The 18,331-nt window shown below is 37.6% G+C and overlaps 4 protein-coding genes and 1 long non-coding RNA gene across 6 annotated transcripts; 3 read left to right on the top strand and 2 right to left on the bottom strand.

Moving 5' to 3' along the window:
• Nucleotides 1–76: 76 nt before the first annotated feature.
• Nucleotides 77–4,364, bottom strand: LOC136268504 (glycerophosphodiester phosphodiesterase 1-like). The gene is made up of 5 exons (XM_066063862.1): nucleotides 3,835–4,364; nucleotides 3,675–3,783; nucleotides 2,029–2,121; nucleotides 417–610; nucleotides 77–366 (listed from the first exon to the last, which is right to left on the bottom strand). Exons 1-5 carry the CDS (start codon nucleotides 4,185–4,187, stop codon nucleotides 237–239), a joined length of 879 nt encoding a protein of 292 aa, XP_065919934.1. The 5' UTR covers nucleotides 4,188–4,364; the 3' UTR covers nucleotides 77–236.
• LOC136268515 (uncharacterized) lies at nucleotides 4,357–4,934 on the top strand. The gene is made up of 4 exons (XR_010707018.1): nucleotides 4,357–4,517; nucleotides 4,594–4,728; nucleotides 4,781–4,801; nucleotides 4,850–4,934. It is a non-coding gene; the product is annotated as an uncharacterized lncRNA (long non-coding RNA).
• Nucleotides 4,935–5,169: 235 nt separating this feature from the next.
• Nucleotides 5,170–7,404, bottom strand: LOC136268501 (5'-3' exonuclease PLD3-like). 2 transcript variants are annotated; one of them, XM_066063858.1, is made up of 9 exons: nucleotides 7,311–7,404; nucleotides 6,838–7,061; nucleotides 6,605–6,785; nucleotides 6,299–6,550; nucleotides 5,993–6,196; nucleotides 5,809–5,948; nucleotides 5,582–5,759; nucleotides 5,435–5,528; nucleotides 5,170–5,386 (listed from the first exon to the last, which is right to left on the bottom strand). In XM_066063858.1, exons 3-9 carry the CDS (start codon nucleotides 6,782–6,784, stop codon nucleotides 5,229–5,231), a joined length of 1,206 nt encoding a protein of 401 aa, XP_065919930.1. In that variant the 5' UTR covers nucleotide 6,785; nucleotides 6,838–7,061; nucleotides 7,311–7,404; the 3' UTR covers nucleotides 5,170–5,228. The 2 variants fall into 2 exon arrangements, with proteins under 2 accessions (XP_065919930.1, XP_065919929.1); XM_066063857.1 differs by having other exon boundaries at nucleotides 6,838–7,046.
• A 60-nt stretch (nucleotides 7,405–7,464) lies between these two features.
• LOC136268499 (proton-coupled folate transporter-like) lies at nucleotides 7,465–9,669 on the top strand. The gene is made up of 4 exons (XM_066063856.1): nucleotides 7,465–8,912; nucleotides 8,958–9,041; nucleotides 9,231–9,375; nucleotides 9,426–9,669. The coding sequence occupies exons 1-4, from the start codon at nucleotides 7,766–7,768 to the stop codon at nucleotides 9,541–9,543; spliced, it is 1,494 nt and encodes a 497-aa protein (XP_065919928.1). The 5' UTR covers nucleotides 7,465–7,765; the 3' UTR covers nucleotides 9,544–9,669.
• A 4,968-nt stretch (nucleotides 9,670–14,637) lies between these two features.
• Nucleotides 14,638–18,247, top strand: LOC136268496 (proton-coupled folate transporter-like). The gene is made up of 4 exons (XM_066063853.1): nucleotides 14,638–15,942; nucleotides 15,994–16,077; nucleotides 17,841–17,985; nucleotides 18,036–18,247. The coding sequence occupies exons 1-4, from the start codon at nucleotides 14,739–14,741 to the stop codon at nucleotides 18,118–18,120; spliced, it is 1,518 nt and encodes a 505-aa protein (XP_065919925.1). The 5' UTR covers nucleotides 14,638–14,738; the 3' UTR covers nucleotides 18,121–18,247.
• Nucleotides 18,248–18,331: the final 84 nt, after the last annotated feature.

The following is an 18,331-nucleotide window of genomic DNA, read 5'->3' as shown; positions in this document are numbered from 1 at the left end:
AGGTTTTTTCTATTGTGTCCTTAATTCAGGGAGTTTGTTAAGAGAGGTTCCACTGTATATACATCTTGCAGGTCTGTACAGTAATGAAACAAATAAGTCAATAACTTAACACTGGTGAATAAGTGAATAATTAAATAAACAGCTAAGTGTTTGCTAATATGCAGTGGCCATAAATCATTAAAATTAGGCTGTCTAACTTTGTTAAAGGCCTTCGTTAAAATTGTGCAGTACAAGTGTTAAGTTGTAGGATGATCAGTCATGAAAGGAATTTGAAGGACTTTTTCACAAAATGCTTGCTCATGTTTATCATTCACTGTCCACGCTAGAATATTTACATTTTTTCTTCTCCAATCCTCCACATACCACCTAGAAGGCACATACACTCAATAACACACCTTTTACACAATGGATTGTACCAGGATAGGCCATCTTTGTGAACTAGCATTAGTGTAATTCCAAGCAGGTCCACAAACCAGGCATGTATACACCAAAGTATTACACCATCAATGTAAGGCAGCAGTGGCTTCAACACATGTCGTGGCATGACGGTTGTGATGGGGTAACGTCGATGTATTATAGCTACTGGAATTTTCTGATCCATCAATCTTACCTAACAGTACAACATAACACAAATCACAAGGGTTTCTCAAGGTGTGCAGTGCTGTGCTACATTTGATATTCTATTGAATGGTGTGTTCAGTCAAGGGTGTTTGCAAGACCTTTAATGTTTCACTTATAACCAGTGGCGTAGCCAGGAAAAAATTTTTACCGAGGCAAAGTTTATGCATTAACCTAGCTACAGTAATTATAATTGAGAGGGTTTGCTTCTGACTCAACTGATTCACAAATACTTTCGAGTACGGGTAGTACAGCATTTGCAGGTTGACTCTATACTTGTTATTGTTATTAACACTTTACAGTAACCAGCACTGAAGGTCTGCTTGGTTAGATGAAAGTAACTGTTTCAGAAGACTCTGAGTGTTTTGCTACATGTTATAAGTAATGCTCCAGCTTAGTTAATGTACAGACCTTACTTCAATTATTAGACTAGTTTAATTGTATATAACCTCAACACAAAATACTGACTTATTCTGGAGATATTAGTAGTCAAGCCATCCCATGGACTGCAACAGGGAGATCATGGTCATGCACACTATATAGATTAGTGATATTTAAGTCAGAGATTATCTCTTTCATCAAGAGTTCATAATATTTGTATGGCCCCATACAATATTATGAACCCTTGCTTTCATGTAATGCTCAACTGCATGTGGCTAAGCATGTCAAGCTAGGGAGACTGGGAGCATGCACCCTCAAGGAAAATTTTGAGAATATATGCTTTGAAATGGCATGTGGAGGCTATACTTTTTATTGTAACTGCTAATGCATGATCAATTAGTCCAATGCAATGCCATGCTGTTGACTGATTGGAACTTTTGAAAAGTGGCTATGTAAAGACAATTAACAAGTGTAATCAAAACAGTGGCTATAATCTGTATTGAATGCTCTATTAGAGTATATTACGATGACTGCTCTATTAGAGTATCTCGATCTTTTACAAGTAGCTAACTGAAAAGTGTGTCACCATGGGCTCCAGCCCTGCTTAGTACTACAGCATAGATTCTATAATGTGTAGTACAGTAATCAATGCTGTCTAGTAATGTTTGAGTAGAAAATCTGTGGTGCCAAAACTCAGGCCTGCTCAGCCTGTTGTTGAGTATTTTTACCGAGGCAGCTGCCTCGGTTGCCTCAATGGTAGCTACGCCACTGATAACTAATTATAACTGTACAAACAATTAATCATTTATAAGGGGAATTTTTTTCTGATATTCATGATTGACTTTCTGTTTGTTTTTCTCATGAATTGCTTGTTAGCTAATAGCTCAATAGATTATTGGTACCAATGATTTGTGAGTCTTTTACTCTCAAATTTTAGTGGATCAGTCATCCACAAAAAAATTACCCCCGCAAAAATAACCCATAAATGGATGTCCACAAATACATGATGGTAGGATACAACAATCTCACCAACAACAACAGTAATGGAGAAAATGAGCACACTATCATCCTGTCATACAGTGACTGATCCTCCATGTACAACTTTTTGATGATCTCCCGTGCCTGTCACAAGTCATTATAACTACAATACCAGTTGTGTATTGTGTGTAGGAACTGTGAGTGTAGTATTAAGATACTTCAATGTCATGACGTAGAAGAAATAAAATGTAGAGCACTTCCATGCAGTTACCACACACTGAAGAACAATGCCCAACACATTGTCTAGTCCATAAATAAACACATTCAATAGAGAACACTACTCCATCTACAGACAATTTTTTTATATAGACACATCATAAATATGGTAAAGACTGTAAAGTTATAAGAGTATAGCACAACTAAGACAGGTTTGTGAAACACACGTAAATATCAAAACATACAAGTCTTCCCCCAATGCTTTTATACATTGTAGATGTCTAGCTGTGCAGAATACATATACTGTATAGCCGGAAAGTTTGGCGAATTTTCCATGATATGATTTTGGCGAGAACAAAGTTTGGTGAATTTGTTGAGCTACTACAGATTTGTATGGGACAAATGATTTGGCGGATTTTAGTTTGGTGAAACATCATTCACTCGCCAAATTCGCCAAACTTTCCTCCTGCCAAACTTTCCAGCTATACGGTATGAAACTCCACCCTCACTGGAAATTGTACTAATTCACAACAAAGGTCAGTTAATGATGCAAAAATAGCATAAATCACATGTGGCATCTACTCAAGCTTCCAGCTCAATAGTAGCTGGTCTCTGTTGTTTATCAACACCAGATACGTAAATATCATACTTTCACCTGTCCTCAAGCAAAAGAACAGTCTTTCAGTGAGCTAGGGTCATTAGACAAACTCAAGATCATCACTCAGTGAAACCAATGAACAAAGCACAATTAGTAATTAATCTATAATAATTATGAAGATCAAAGGGAAACTAGGATGCTAACACAATACTAATTAGCACCTCAAAAATATGTGGCTAATTGCATTTTTGAATAGAAATTGTAGCCCCTGAACATTACCATTTGATAGTGCTATGTACAAGTGAAGCTTTTTTTTGCTAAAAGCTTGTTTGAATCACAACTCAGTATGTTAGTCTGTAGTGGATTGCTCTATTAGAGTAATATTGACTGCTCTATTAGAAATTTAGAATGCCACAATCTAAATTGTGAAATTTTGACAGTGTATTACTTGCAGAGAAAATGATGACTTGGAACCAAACTTCTGTACACCACTATTAATTAGTAAACAACATGTGTTTACTTGTTAAATTGGATATTCAATTATCGGTTGACTCCAATGGACGATATCCACAATGATGAAATTTGATGATGAAATTTGATGATGAAATTTGATGATCATATGACCGTGGTAGTGCGGGGGCTTCAGAGACTTTGGTACACAGTATTCAAGTGAATGTTGTCTGTAGTTGCAATGCAAAATGCGCTCCAACAAGAAAAGCAGACCAAAAGTTTTTAAGCTCAGGTCCCCACACTAGCACAGCCATTTTGTTTGTGACGTCAGAAAACGGCGTTGCGGATATCGTCCATTACACATATATTTATTTGTTTGTCACTTTGAAAATACAAAGGACATTTGTTAGGTAATTACCATGCATATCCTTACTTTTGGGGGTCCAAATCCAATAAATGCTTTAACCTCAAGAAAAATTGTGAGGTCAAGTTCCTTACACAATTCTAGAACTTGAAAGATTGTTGGTATTGAAGAGCCTTCCCTATTATCACAACACATATGAGCCACATACAACATCTTCACCACTCCGCACCCTTCTCTTGAGCTGTTAGCCTCATCCAGAGTCATTCTAGTAATATCATCATCGTGATATATCACTGGTATCCCATCTTTGGTGACACGAAGGTCCATTTCTACCGCCACTGCACCGCACTTTTTACACCACCTGATTCCATCGAGTGTGTTCTCTGGAGTCCCACATCGATGTGCTATGATACCTTTTAAGAACTTGTCCAAATGGACCTTCCTAAACTTGACATTGTAGGCTACAGCGTTTACAATCCACCGTAGTGCTCCCTGGGCCACTCGCAATAACGTGGACAAAACAAACAAACAGCCTAGACAGAATAGTTGCAAACAAGTAAACAAGGATTCGACTTGTCCCATGGTGAGTAGGGGTGAGATTTCTGCTGGTAAGGGGCAATGCGCCTTCCGCACGTGGTTTAACGTGGTTTAATTTTGCACTTTGAACAAAAAAAATTAATAAATAAAAATAGGTACACGTGTACCAATATTGCCTTTTTGCTTTTTGGTGTGTAAAGGCAGAACCAGGTCTACCCTTACAGAAACGTTATTTTTCTCTTATCCTTACTGTGTTAAAAGTCGCAGTGCGTAAAATCGATATACCTGGTATTTATCATTATAAGGCGCTTATACTGTCGAATCTTAGAAACGTAGAAACGTCGATAGAAACAAGCTTTGACAGCGACAAGGAAGGTAATTTATGAGTATGTTACACCTCGGCTGTACTGTAGCAATAAATTAATGATGAATTTTGTTAAACTTCTCTTAGCAATGTGGCGAGGATTCTTTAAGCAGGATTTGCAGTACAACGTTCGTTACTTGCTCCATCAGTTGTACCCGATAAGAACAATAATACTAGGGTTTGGTATTACTTACTACTTGATTACCAAGATACCTATTGCAGGTGGGCATTAAATAGAGTTTGGTATGTTTTTATGCTATTTTTGCTGCTATAGAAGAAGAGAAGATTTTGAAAAGTAAGTCAAACTGTTTATTTAATGTTCTGTTCACTGTGTCTTACACAGGACACCCAGAAAATGAAAACCATTAACTAACTGATTGTGACTGATGTAAAAGTATATTATTAAATAAAAAAAAGCTATCAGCATAGACTGGGTAATATCAAGGACATTGCTGCCTGTCTGGCCCCTTATGCTAAAAGTAAGGGTCTGGTGAAATACAGTTCCCACATCAATAGGCATACATTAAACACACAGTAGTACAGTGTATTCTCTATCTGGAAGATGTGGTGATAGTCAACACCTTTCAGCTATAATGAACCAACCCTGAGTTATGTGATCCTAACTTAGTCTTGCCCCAGACCACAAAGCATTGCCATCTGGGGCAAGACTTGCATATAACCCTATACCCTGGTATTTTACACAGAAGTAGTGTTGATGTTAATCACACAAAGTTCGCATATTGAGAGTTCCAGTCTCTGTCAAACACTTCCATTAGTTGTCGTTGTATAGTGGATACATCAGATGCCACACCAGTTTGGTTTACGATACAACTGACTCCACCAGTACTCACAAAATAGTCTCCAGACCAGTTAGAGGTGCCTGCAAATTATTATCACAAGCAGTACATGTGTTATATCACCAACTTGCCTATATATGCTGCATTATCAGTTACCATGTATTTGTTGTGGTTAACACGAGTGTAAGGGACCACAGGTTGAACTGGTGGAACTTGAAACAATTTCTGTTGTATTACAATGGTAAAAAGTGTGTTGTCATCATTATTGATAATCTCACCACTTCTAGTACACCTTTTACACCATTGAATTGTCCTGTGTCATTAATGCTCTGTAAACTTCTCAAGAACTTGATCATGTCAGGACCAGTGTGGTTCCACAAGCTGCCCATGAAACGCACTGTGATGCCCTTATTAAAGACTGCGCTTCGTAACGCATCATCTATCACCGGCCAGTACCTGTTATGGGATGATACAGTGACACTAGACCATAGTGATGTGGTCACACACTTGCGGATGTGTGTAGATTAGTGCCGGGAAGTAATCCATCACAGCAATGTATACAAACTGTTGAGCACTATTAATGACATACAGTAGAGCATCGATATCCACTGTCCTGCCTGTCGGACACAGTTCTCCTGGAGAGGACTAAGACAAGCACTGTTAGGCATGAAACAATGATTTTAGCTCACTGCAAGGTAAACATTAGCATCAGTTTTATTGACCCTCAATCTTGCAGGATTATTCAAGTTTAGTGTGGTGGACACATTGGTAGGCCATTTATCTGGAATACTGGGGGTACCAGGGACACTTAACTGCCAGTACACATCAAATATCTTCTCCACATCTTTGGCAAGACATGGACAATCAGTAACTAGCAGACCAAGCTCTTTAACCTGCAGGACAACATATGTATCAATACATACACACGCATGCTTTAGATAACTACTGTAGCTTCACACTTGCTACTGCCTAACACACCACACACATCACTTTACCTCTGTTAACGCCCTCCAATCAGTATTAGCACTGCCCACATAGAAGTGCAAGCCATCAGCAATCCACAGTTTAGTATGCAGTATCCCAGCCCCCAATAATGCAGTAAAATTGATACTCTGAACAGCCACACCTAACTCAGCTAATTTGACAGTGTCATTGCCATAGTTACTGCTAGTAGGATCATTCTGAACTATTCTGACCTTTACACCTCTTGAGGAGGTGTTTACAATTTTGTCAAATATCATCAAACCCTATGTATGTGTGACACTATGTTGTATACATAACCATCAGTATACTATTACAACCTCATCGTCAGTGGGGCCTGAGTTATTTCCAAAGCCACGCAGCACCCAGTAGTAAGAGGCAATGTCCAGAGAGTGCTTGGCCCTGTTCATTATTGTGTTCCAGGCATCAAATGTTGACATGTGTTGTGGTGACCCACTAGGGTAGGTCAAATTTGTTGGAATACTCTCTACTAAAGTCATCCTATAATGCACAAATCTCCCATTATTACTGGTAAGTCAAAATTCTCACTTACGTGCACTGAGTGTTGCCACACTGTGCAGTCTCCCTTGACGACCCATTATCATCATCATTGTTAGTAGTTAACACCACAGCAACAACTGTTCCAGCTGCTCCAATCAGTAATAACAATGAAACTACTATTACAACACTGGTACACTTAGGGGTTCTGCTGCGGCTGCTAGAATTTGTTTGAGGTGACTCATCCAACAATGGAACAGTATCCTAGAACATGGGGTACTGTATGTACCAATAGTGTCTCATTATTAGCAAATACTCTAATAGAGTGTTCACAACTATATATTACACGAGAATTGTGTACAATGACTCGTACTAGTCTCAAGTGTATTGTGAAATAGCCTGACCTTGAGAGGTTTGCACACTGAACAATGCAGAATTACCATAATCAAACATCAACAGGGCGTATACATCAATAATACTTCAGTTATTATTTTTACAACTCAACTCTGGGATTAGATAGTCACTTACATTCTGCTCACTGACATGTTTTAAATCACCTTCTGGCTCTGATGCCATCATAGATAATAATAGCGCGTATATTATTTATGATGCCATCGTCAATAGACCTTATTCATTTAGAACAGTAAGCGCCCTCTGATGTCACGCGAAGCCATACAAGGGTCCTATTTACCATGGTAATGGCTTTTCGGACGCCATTTTGAGTTCTAAACCTGGGCGAACACAACGGTTGCTATCATGTTACCATAGTTATGGTACTGCAAATGGCGAATTTGGCGGAGAACTGTGATGTTACTATGGTTTTGGTACTGCAAATGGCGAATATTGGCGGACAACTCCTTCGCAACGGATTATAAGCGCTATGAAATTAATTCAGTGAATAAGGTCTATTAATTAGCGAGCCTGTGCGCGTAAAAAGTGGGCGTGAGCAGGTAGTGAGTGTGGCTTATGATGACCTCTCAGTCATGAATGGTGAGCAGCGAGCCAACCTAAAGCAATCCGACTCGGAGGATGTATCATGTGTGGAGTGCTACTCGTTGTGCTGGCGAGCCAAGATCGTGACGGTGGAGCCGGTGGTGTTCCTGTACATGCTCGGAGTCTACTTCTCGTTGTCGTTTAATTTCCAATATTTCTACCAGAGATATGCTCGTGACAAGTTACACGCTGCTAACCACACAGTTCACCATCACTTCTGCATCAATGATAGCTACCTGGGAAATACATTGAATGATGAAGCAAATGATGAGGTTGAAGCTAAAGCTACTCACCTCACATTTCTGAACTCCTTGGCCAGTATGTTAGTGTCCATTGCAGTCACAATTATAATGGGACCTTTGACTGATCAGTTTGGTAGGAAATTTGCTATAGTCTCAGCCAACATTGGAGCCATGTTCAGCTCATTGTTATCAATCATAGTCATCTACCTGGAACTAGACCTACATTACTTCATTGCCACAAACGTGATCTCTTCGTTGTTTGGTGGATTTGGAGTAATTTTGATGGGCTCATTTTCATATATAGCAGATATATCATCCCACAGAATAAGATCGTTACGTATCGGTATACTTGAACTGATGATTTATGTTGGTTCTGCAATAACAAGCGTCTTGGTAGGTATTTGGTTGTCTGAAGTTGACTGTCAATTCACGTCACTCACATGGGCTCCATTTCTGTGTTATGTTATAAACATACCTTATGCATTGTTCATGTTCCCGGAATCACTGCCTAAAGATCAGAGACTAGCTAAAGCTGGTAACAGAGGCTTTAAAGCAGTTTGGAAAGGATTTATGATATACCTTCGACCAAAGTTAGTAACTGTAAAGTTATGGATTTGCCTGGGAGTGTTGCTAGTTGTAATTATTAACGTAACTGGCTCAACAGTGATAAGCACTTATTTCTATATTCGACATCCTCTGGAATGGAACCAACAGCAGATTGGTTACTATGGAGGATACAGTTCAGTCACTCATGGGACGGCACTGTTGTTACTGATGCCGATAGCTCTTGCTGTAGGTATCCCAGATGTGGTGCTGGCCATATTTGGTGTTGTGTGTAGTTGTGTAGGATATCTGTTCATTGCTGGCATCAAGGAAACATGGCAGATGTATGCAAGTAAGTAATGCATAAGGAAAAAAACACCTTTTATGTCCTCAATAGTTGTATCATTTCAAAGTACTGAAGCTGTTGTTATACCATCTCTTCGTTCAATGATGTCAAAGTGTGTCGGCAAAGAAGAGCAAGGTACAGTATTACACGTACCATATAGTTAGAAACTTTATCAGGGAGAAACTTCACAAATTGTAACTCTCAGACTTGAGATTATAATTTTGTACTGGAATTTGTCAAAATTTATTTCACCAAATACTATTTAACTGGCAGTTTATCCCATGCAGTATACAGCTGTACATTATTGATTGTTTTTTTTATTAGGGGCTTTGTTTGCTTTTGTTGCTTCGGTGGAGGTATCAGCAGCTTTGATTGGCTCCTCAGTGTATACTAATTTGTATCCACAACTTCATCAAACTTCTTATTTTGTCATGTCCGTATTGTCAGCAGTCCCTATACTACCTCTGTGGTAAGTTATATAGTATTGCTATTGCAGGTAATGTATACATAACATTATAGCATGATTCTGGTAATTGAGAGGGTTGTACGTCATCTTCATTCTAAGAAGCTCAAGGATCAACAGTTAGATGACTCAACTTCTACTAGTGATGACAAAACACCACTATTGACAAATTGAAATTGTTTATCTCTGTTATATATATAATATTATATATACAATTTTGCTTATTTATTTATGTACCAACACTGGACTGTATTTTTATAGTCAAACTTATAGTGACAAAAAAGCTATACTATATAAACTTTCAGTATATTAAAGTGGTTATATAGACTCATTTAAATCGTATTATATATGGACACTATCCCACAGCACACTGTATCTTTGAACTATATATTGCCCAAAGTTAGCCTAATGTACGGGTACAGACACAGCACATATATTAGTCTTTATGAACTATATCATCAGAATTATCATATATTATAAAGTTGAAAAGCCGTCTGACCGTCTGTCCACAAGTTCTGAACTTTTGCTTGCCATACAGTAACTATAATTGCAAATTGTACATGTATATTGGCTTTAACATGCAGCAATATAGCTAGGACACTGATATTATGCTTGGTTCCCAATGTATTATTATGTCACATAAGATGTCCTGCATGTAAAGCAGGTACCATGCAATGCTTTTGTTTGTTCTTTACAACATGTTGAAGGCACTGGTAGGGAAGACTCACTGAATAATTGAGCTACATTATTCCTGTCAAAACAAACAACTTTGGTGTTTTGCATCATTAATTTCAGTATAATTGCAGAAAACCTCATGCTTTTTTTTTTTAAGTAACATCATGTCACCATGCATGCTACATAGCGTTCAATGCTTGGTCTCTGTTTCCGGAATTAAAACATTTAATTGGAGTCAGTCCTGCACATAGGGCAAGTAACAATATATAGTAGTCCAGTAAATGAGTACACAGGGGCGGATCCAGACTTTTAAAAAGAGGGGTTCCACTTTGGAATTGCAACTTCAGCCTAGCTGTAAGTTGAAGACCAAAAAAAAAAAAAGTCATTACCTACTGACAATAGCTAACCCTCACCATAGATGCCTTCACCATCTATATTTCCTTATTTATAACTAGATACATAGCTTGCTACACTGCTCCTTAAAAGACTACTGTGACTGCTCTATTAGAGTATCTCGATTTGACTGCTCTGTTAGAGTATCTCGAGTAAGAGAAGCTCTTTCAAAGGAGGTTCCATGGAACCCTTTGAACCCCTCCTGGATCCGCCCCTGGTACATCCAAACTAACTTGGGTATATATATTTGCCCCCACCTCCACCTCTAAGTTATACTGTATAGGCTATGCTGTTGTAGCTGTACTGACTATAGATTCGCAGCTTTGCACATGCTCAGCTACGTATCTATGTGTATGTGGCTACAGCCTGTATACATGGTAACATGTTCCTCCACCCCCATATATAGTTATAAGAGTTATATGATGAACTCTAAAAAAGAAAGAAATCATTCCTTACCCAGTATAGCTATTTGGAAAGATCTTTAGAATTTTCATCACTCTTGGCCTAGCAAAGACTACTCTATATTCCATCATCCATGGCATTAAACAAAGTTCTAGCCAACAGAATGGTATATCAATTCATAAGTAATGACCTACAATACAGCATTTAACTGCATGTCTTGTTATTATGTTAATTATATAATTGAAACACGACAAAGCATCAGAGATATAGTTATACATAGTCACTTCTTTACTATTTTAGAAACTACCTCTACCAGGGCCACAGTTATATGAACGAATTTTCTCCTACTTTTCAAACATACTTAGTGCAGTTAACTTAATATAAACATCTTAGGCCTTTATAAGGCCTTCTGGTATACAGGCTCTGCCTTTACCAGCCGGGTATACTTTAATCATAATCCAGGGGCGGATCAAGGGGGGGGGGGGGGACTTTGAGGGCTGAAGCCCCCCCTTCATATTTAGGCTTTACTTGATCAATATGTGAGTATTATAATGGAATTTTGTCTTAGCGTAATTTATTATATGATCACTAATAATACAAATACTCATAAAATCACCTTATAAACATCTTTCCAAGGAATTATCAGTGGATTTATGCTAAAATTTATGCAACAAGGGCACGGATCAGCATTGGAGGTGTACAAGATCGAGATACTCTAATAAAGCAGTCAGCTAACTACTCTAATAGAACATTCACTGGAAAACATGTTGGTTCTGTTATGGAATTTTTCCAAATCTGCTTGCACCTATACATACAATGAAGTGCATTGGTCTGTTTAAAAGGCTCAGTTCATTCGTCTACTTGTATAGTTAATATGTATGGCAATACTTACTTCAGGTACACAATTTCCATTGAAAATGCTCTCAGATTCAATCTTGTATTGTTCAAATTTCAAAATTTTCCACTTTCAACATTATTATTCTAACATGCACCTATTCAGTGTTGTGCAATTGTGAGAGGGGTGCATCATGTACTTGGTTGTCTGTACCTACCCAAACTTTTCCATTAACAAAATGCTTCAGATAGCCATACCTATAATCTAAAGGCAGTATATAAAATATCTACAGGCAGAAAATAAATATGAATTTTATGTGGAAATGTCTCCAAATTGCAGTATTTTAGCATCTATTTTTCAAATTTTCCTGGGGGGACATGCCCCCAGACCCCCCTAGTTCCAGCATGCAAAGCATGTTGGGAAGTGTACTTCACACACCTCTACCCAAGAACCGGGATTAGTACCTTGAGTTAGCCACCCCCTTTTATAAATCCTAGATCCGCCCGTGTAATCATAATAGAACTTTTCAGCAAACTATAAGTTCCATGCAATTGTCTGCCCAGCTCACATTTTAACACATAGAGAACTTAACAATAAAATAGCTACTCCATCTAAAATACATTGAAACTATAGTTTTTCAATGCGTGCATTATTGCGCTTCGGTATGCTAAATTTTAAGAGCAAACTGTCAAAGTTATTGTAACTATTTCTGCTATCCTATGCACTAAGAGCTGGGGACCTATAGGCCTGCTTATGTAGTTTGGATTTAAATATCCCAGATATTGTACTAGCCATAGTTAGTGAATTGATGTATAGAGTATTTGTTGGAAACATTAGCATGACAGATGTATGCAAGTAAGAATTTAGAGGCAATTTGATATAAATTCAAATTGTATAGCTTCATCATTTCAAGACATTGAGTCCCTAATAGTACCTTCAGTTCATTTTGTCATGACTGAAATGTGTGAGAAAAGCATGCAGAACTAACTATCTTGACACCAATTATTGGGTTTTGGGTTGTCAAAATTAAAATGATTGTACTATTAGAGTATTTAAGTGTTTAACACATAGACAATCCCTGGCCAATCTTTATAACTCTGTCTTTTAGCAACTGGGATCATGTCAAAATCAAATCACAAGCAATCAAGAATCCCCTGAAAGTGGTGATCACTTAGAATGCTAACAAATAAATGAAACTTACCGATAGATTGAAAATCAATCTCAGGTGAAATTGATCATCAGTTTTGCAGATTAAAATTCTGGATTGTGTCCACAGATGGTTCCATTGGGCTTATATAATAGTGATTATACCCTTTGATCCCAGCAGGGGTGGTAATGTCACAGGTGTACTGCTTGTATTTGTGCCCTCAGGGGAGTCACAGGGCCGATGCAATGAATATAGGATTGGCTAACTTGTATACGAAGTTAGTATGACATTGTTATTGCATTTTGTCATTCTGTTGCCATGCATTGGGATGCTTTCATTATATTGAAAGTGATGAGAATTTAAAATGTCGAAGACCACAAATGTTGAGAAATTACCTTTGACTTAAATAGTACCCTACTGAAGAACATGACTATTTTGTAAATCTTTATGATATGTAGCCTAGGTCTCCTCAGCAAATGTTTTAGCTATTTAATGATGAACTGTCAGAACTGAAATATCATCAGCTTACCATTTTTGTGTGCAATTAAATGGAGCATGGCAAATTCTGTGAAAGCAAACTGAGGATGATATCATGGAAAACAGTATAACTGCACCATACACACAGCACCATCACAAAGATGAACTAGATGATGTCAAATCCTTAATCCCAGACTGTGAGGCTCCCTAGACACTAGATTACAAGTTGTCTAGGGATACAGGGGTCATGAATAATAGTATAGCTCCATTAAAACGTGAAATGCAACCAGCAAAACAAACGGGAGCACATTTTTTAGGCTGTTTAGCTCATGCAACTCTTGTGTCGAACTTTGAATCACAACAATTTAAACCAGATAGAAATGGCATATGGTGATCAATTGATAGATATTTTATGGCTGGTTATTGAGCTTCTTACACATATAGTACTACAGAAGGAATATATTATTTAACTATTATGAGATTTTCACAAAATCAATATTGCATGTGTTAGAAGATTTTTTTTTGTGGTTTAAAATCTTATATTAATTCCTAGTATATAATTATGTAGTATTTGATGTAATGAGGCATGGGTTGTAAAATGCATCATCTGTGTTTAACACATATAGTTGTGCTACTAGCCTATAGACTATGATATACGTACATGTGCCATTTGCTGATTGATAATCCCTCTATAATAAAAGGAATATGGGAGACTGGATTTTGGAAAACCAATCTTAATGTCATTGAAATACACAGAAATCCTCAGTGTGTCACCACTAAAACCTACACTTTAAAAAATATTTTTCACAGAATTTGTTGTAATTCAAGGTAGCTATACTGACTAGTGATTCTAATCACTGTAAAGCTGATTGGAAGATTGGAATGCCTCAATTTAACCATAAATATTTGAGTCGTACAATGTAACATTAAGGCTGATCACTTGCTGCATGGTATTGACTTCACGTATTTGTGGTTCTTGCTTGCATGGTCACTTTAGAATTATGCAATGGAACTGTGGTTAAGAATTGAGTCTCATTTGAAGACATATGTGAATTAGATGAAGGTGCAAATGGCAGCCAGATGCACTCTTCCAGGGCTAGATTATCAAACACACTAGCTGTATGAAGGAAAGTTTTGGTAAGTTTTATCATCATCTTATTCACTTGACTGCCAGTAGGATTGCTTCTGCTGACATGATGACCTTTCATGCATCACAAGGGTGTTAAATACTAGCTACCAGTGCAGGGACATACTGATAGCAGGATCGAGCCAGAATCTTGTCATTAAATGAATGGCAATTTTTAAAAACTATCCACGGGATTACTAAATTAGAGTAGTAATTAGTACAGCGGCGTCCACTAGATTCACGTGATGTTGTGTTCACTAGAATTTCTGCAAGCTAAGCTGCAGGGGTGAGCTTACATATCTGTATATTATGAAATGTCTGCCAATGATGGCCCAGAAGAAGAAGATGAAACTGTCTTGCAGTTAACTGAACAAGAAAGCCATGATAGCCCTGCTCAGAAAGTCAGCAACAGCAGGGAGGCTGAAGAAATGAAATTGTCCGAGTGTGTTTCGTTATGCTGGAGGAATGAAATTATCACCATCGAACCAATCGTGTTTTTGTACATCGTTGAGAGGTATTTAGCATTTCTGCTCTCAAGCTTGTATTTTTACCAGAGATATGCACGTGACAAACTGAACGAAACAATGACCGAGCATTTTTGCATCAATTCCAGTTATCTTGATGATATGTACGGTGATGGAACAAGTGACTCGGTTGACAGAAAAGCTGCTAATTTAACATTTATTGTGATAGTGAGTAGTGTAGTGGTAATAATTGCATCAACTATAATAATTGGACCATTGACTGACCAGTATGGGCGAAAGTTTGCTTTAATTTCAGTTTATGTTGGTAGAATGATCAGTGAACTGTTCGTCTTGATCATAGTATATTACGAACTTGACCTCAATATGTTCATCGTTTCTGCGGTGATCTCTTCAGCATTTGGTGACTTTGGTGTATTTGTGATGGCCGTAACAGCTTATGTTGCTGACATCTCCACTCACACAACAAGGCTGCTAAGAATCGGCATGATCAGTCTTATAAATTTTGTCGGTATTGCAGTAATCATCATTACTGGTGGTATCTGGATTGAGGAGGTTAATTGTGACTTTAGACCAATAGCATGGGGACCATTTGTGTGTTCTCTGGTTGGCATTCTCATGTCAGTGTTCTTAGTCCCTGAGTCGTTGCCTAAGGGTCAGCGAAGAATATCTTCTAATGCTAGGGGACTTAAAGCTCTTTGGATTGGATTTAGTTTATACTTGAAACCTAAACTGGTAACACTCAAGCTATGGATCTGTCTTGTAGTTTTATTGTTGTATATAACCATTAATAGAGGTACAGCATTAATTGAGACTTACTTCTTCATTCGTCGACCATTGGAGTGGGGTCCAGAACAGATTGGTTACTATGGAGGATATAATTCAGTCACTCATGGACTGGCACTGTTGTTACTGATGCCGATAGCTCTTGCTTTAGGTATCCCAGATGTTATATTAGCCATATTTGGTGTTGTGTGTAGTAGTGTAGGATATCTGTTCATTGCTGGGGTCAAGGAAACATGGCAGATGTATGCAAGTAAAAGTATAGAGATAATTTAGACACTGTTTTATACACTTCTGATTTCAGTTTCATCATTTCAAGGCATGGAGTCAGTGATATCACCTTCTGTCCATTCTCTCATGTCAAAGTGTGTGGGGAAAACAGAACAAGGTATCATATTATATATTGTTGAAGCCAGATATCTGATTAATTACAAAAAACAAAATTGTTCTATTAGAATAGTTGACCACTTCAGAGGTAGTAGTACTTGAAATTGATGTTATGGTTTTCTGTATCATTTCCATAAAGGCACAACTTAGATTTTATGAGTTATCCAAGCACTAAATGGGTCCATCATGTTGTAGATTGTCCCTCTACTGGTCCAGCCAGACCAACTGCATTTGCCATAAGTAGTGCTTTGTTTCAACCTTTTGCTGAACGGTTCAAACAACTGAAACCAACATGTAACGTGTTCTGTGATTTACATCCTAGGCAAACCAGCTGTGCTGCCTGCCTAGTAATTAATAAAAAAAAATCAAAAAAAAATCACATCACATCACTGTTGTAAGATTAAAATACTCTAATAGAACAGTCGACTACTCTAAATGGGATAGTTTGTTTATTTGATCCAAGATTAAATGCTCTTTACAGAACATACGTAAAATTAACAGAAACAGTAGTGTAAGCAAAGAAGAATTGAGCTATGTTGTGGTAAATAGTAGAAAAGGTTTTGAGGACATGCTTTTAACTGAAACTAGCTGCTGCTACGTAACTAAAATTTTAGAGCAGACAAATTATTGATATATTATTAGGAGTACCAGCCATGGCAGTGGGTACCCAATGGCGGATCTAGCATGGGGCATTTGGGGCAAGTGCCCTCTCCCATTAACCCCTTTAGAAGAGCTTATATCACTTTGATATGCCAGTAAAGCTAAAATTAGTTTATTGTTCAAGATATTAAATACTTTTTAGTTTGAAAGGTAGACATATCTCCTCCCTTTACTGCAAAATGAAACTAAAACTGCCACTCAGCACCATCATGAGTAGTAAGTGCCTCTAAAATAATTATCGTTTGGCAGCTTTTAAAGAATAATAGCTTTTGTAACTGCTTTTAAGACTATGCAACCTTCTGCAATGGCCTAAATGGTAGATTATTTGCTGCTTTGTGTATACATCAACTATAACAGATTGTAGCTAGCTATATACTAGCTAATCAGAGTGTTAATGGTGTGGATCTGAACTTGTTTGTGCCCCTGCCCTTGCCAGCTCCTGGGTCTGCCCCTGGTACCGGCCTGTATAGCCACCAGTGTTGGGCAAGTTACTTTTTATTAAAAGTACATATTACTTGCAGCTGAACTATTTAGTTACAGTTACATATTACTCATAAAATAAAGTAACTATAATAATATTACATATTATATTACTTTGTGTCCACAGCGTTAAGCTGTCACGTGTGAAACTACCATCTTATCATGTGACATGATTGCGTTGTTGGAAATGTGCAAATCTTGGTTATAAGTAAGAAGCTGGTGAATAAGCTTCATTTATTACTTCATTGTGGCTAGGCGTTACTCAGTAGATTACTAACGAGATTAGTAACTTCGTTACTTGTAGTAATAATATTACGTAATAATTCGTTACAGTAACTATATTACTTAGGTAATGCGTTACACTTGTAAGTAAAGTAACTTGAGTTATATTACTTGTTTTTATAGCGTATTTCGTTATATTACTTAGTTACCACAAAAGTAATAATATTACGTAACGCGTTACTCCCAACACTGATAGCCACCTGCAATGCAGCAACTGTACAAATCCCAGCAGAACTGATTTGGGGGGGATTGGTTGTAGCAATATAGTCCCCAAGGGAGCCTGTTAAATTGTGTTGACCAGCACCACCAGGCCAATAATCCCATATCGTATTATTCTCACAGGTGCACTGTTTGCATTCGTGTCCTCGGTTGAGTCACTGGGCACAATCATGGGATCAGCAGTGTTTGTTAACTTGTATACAGCACTACATCAAAGTGCGTACTTCATCATGGCACTGCTATCATTTGTCATCCTGTTACCATTGGGGTGAGTAGTTGAGGTTAAGGGTCATGCTTTATGTTGTCTTTGTATATTAGCACGGTGCTTGCATTAGATGTGTGGAGTAAACGTCAACGACCACAAACAACTTCTGATGATGAGAAAATACTTTTGACTGAATAGTAATACTGTATATAACATTTTTATTTTTTATAAACAACATTTTTAATTTTACCAAGAGTTCATACTATGAACTCTTGATTTTACGTTTTCATGATTTTGTAATTATAAAACAGTTACATTCTCTGAAGACTGCAACACTTTCAATTGTCTGTGGCCTCTCCTCAGCAAATGTTCTCTTAATATAATATTCGTCCTGTCGATTTGTGCATTA

Source organism: Dysidea avara, chromosome 10 (assembly GCF_963678975.1).
Source record: "Dysidea avara chromosome 10, odDysAvar1.4, whole genome shotgun sequence".
Classification (NCBI taxonomy): Eukaryota; Metazoa; Porifera; class Demospongiae; order Dictyoceratida; family Dysideidae; genus Dysidea; species Dysidea avara.
Note: the sequence above shows the minus strand (reverse complement) of the source record. Positions and strands in the feature narration are given on the sequence as shown.

Bases quoted from the DNA above. Each gene is read 5' to 3' on its own strand.
- LOC136268501 (XM_066063857.1), bottom strand. From the start codon at position 7,361: ATGATGGCATCAGAGCCAGAAGGTGATTTAAAACATGTCAGTGAGCAG. The intron at 7,047-7,310 runs GTAAGTGACTAT...CCCATGTTCTAG, and splicing joins AACATGTCAGTGAGCAGAAT to GATACTGTTCCATTGTTGGA. The intron at 5,529-5,581 runs GTGAGATTATCA...GTAATACAACAG, and splicing joins TAAAAGGTGTACTAGAAGTG to AAATTGTTTCAAGTTCCACC.
- LOC136268499 (XM_066063856.1), top strand. From the start codon at position 7,766: ATGAATGGTGAGCAGCGAGCCAACCTAAAGCAATCCGACTCGGAGGAT. The intron at 8,913-8,957 runs GTAAGTAATGCA...TGTCCTCAATAG, and splicing joins AACATGGCAGATGTATGCAA to TTGTATCATTTCAAAGTACT. The intron at 9,042-9,230 runs GTACAGTATTAC...TTTTTTTATTAG, and splicing joins TGTCGGCAAAGAAGAGCAAG to GGGCTTTGTTTGCTTTTGTT.
- LOC136268496 (XM_066063853.1), top strand. From the start codon at position 14,739: ATGTCTGCCAATGATGGCCCAGAAGAAGAAGATGAAACTGTCTTGCAG. The intron at 16,078-17,840 runs GTATCATATTAT...TTATTCTCACAG, and splicing joins TGTGGGGAAAACAGAACAAG to GTGCACTGTTTGCATTCGTG. The intron at 17,986-18,035 runs GTGAGTAGTTGA...TTTGTATATTAG, and splicing joins GTCATCCTGTTACCATTGGG to CACGGTGCTTGCATTAGATG.
- LOC136268504 (XM_066063862.1), bottom strand. From the start codon at position 4,187: ATGGGACAAGTCGAATCCTTGTTTACTTGTTTGCAACTATTCTGTCTA. The intron at 2,122-3,674 runs GTAAGGATATGC...GACTTGTGACAG, and splicing joins TTGGATTTGGACCCCCAAAA to GCACGGGAGATCATCAAAAA. The intron at 367-416 runs GTACAATCCATT...TGTGCCTTCTAG, and splicing joins CACAAAGATGGCCTATCCTG to GTGGTATGTGGAGGATTGGA.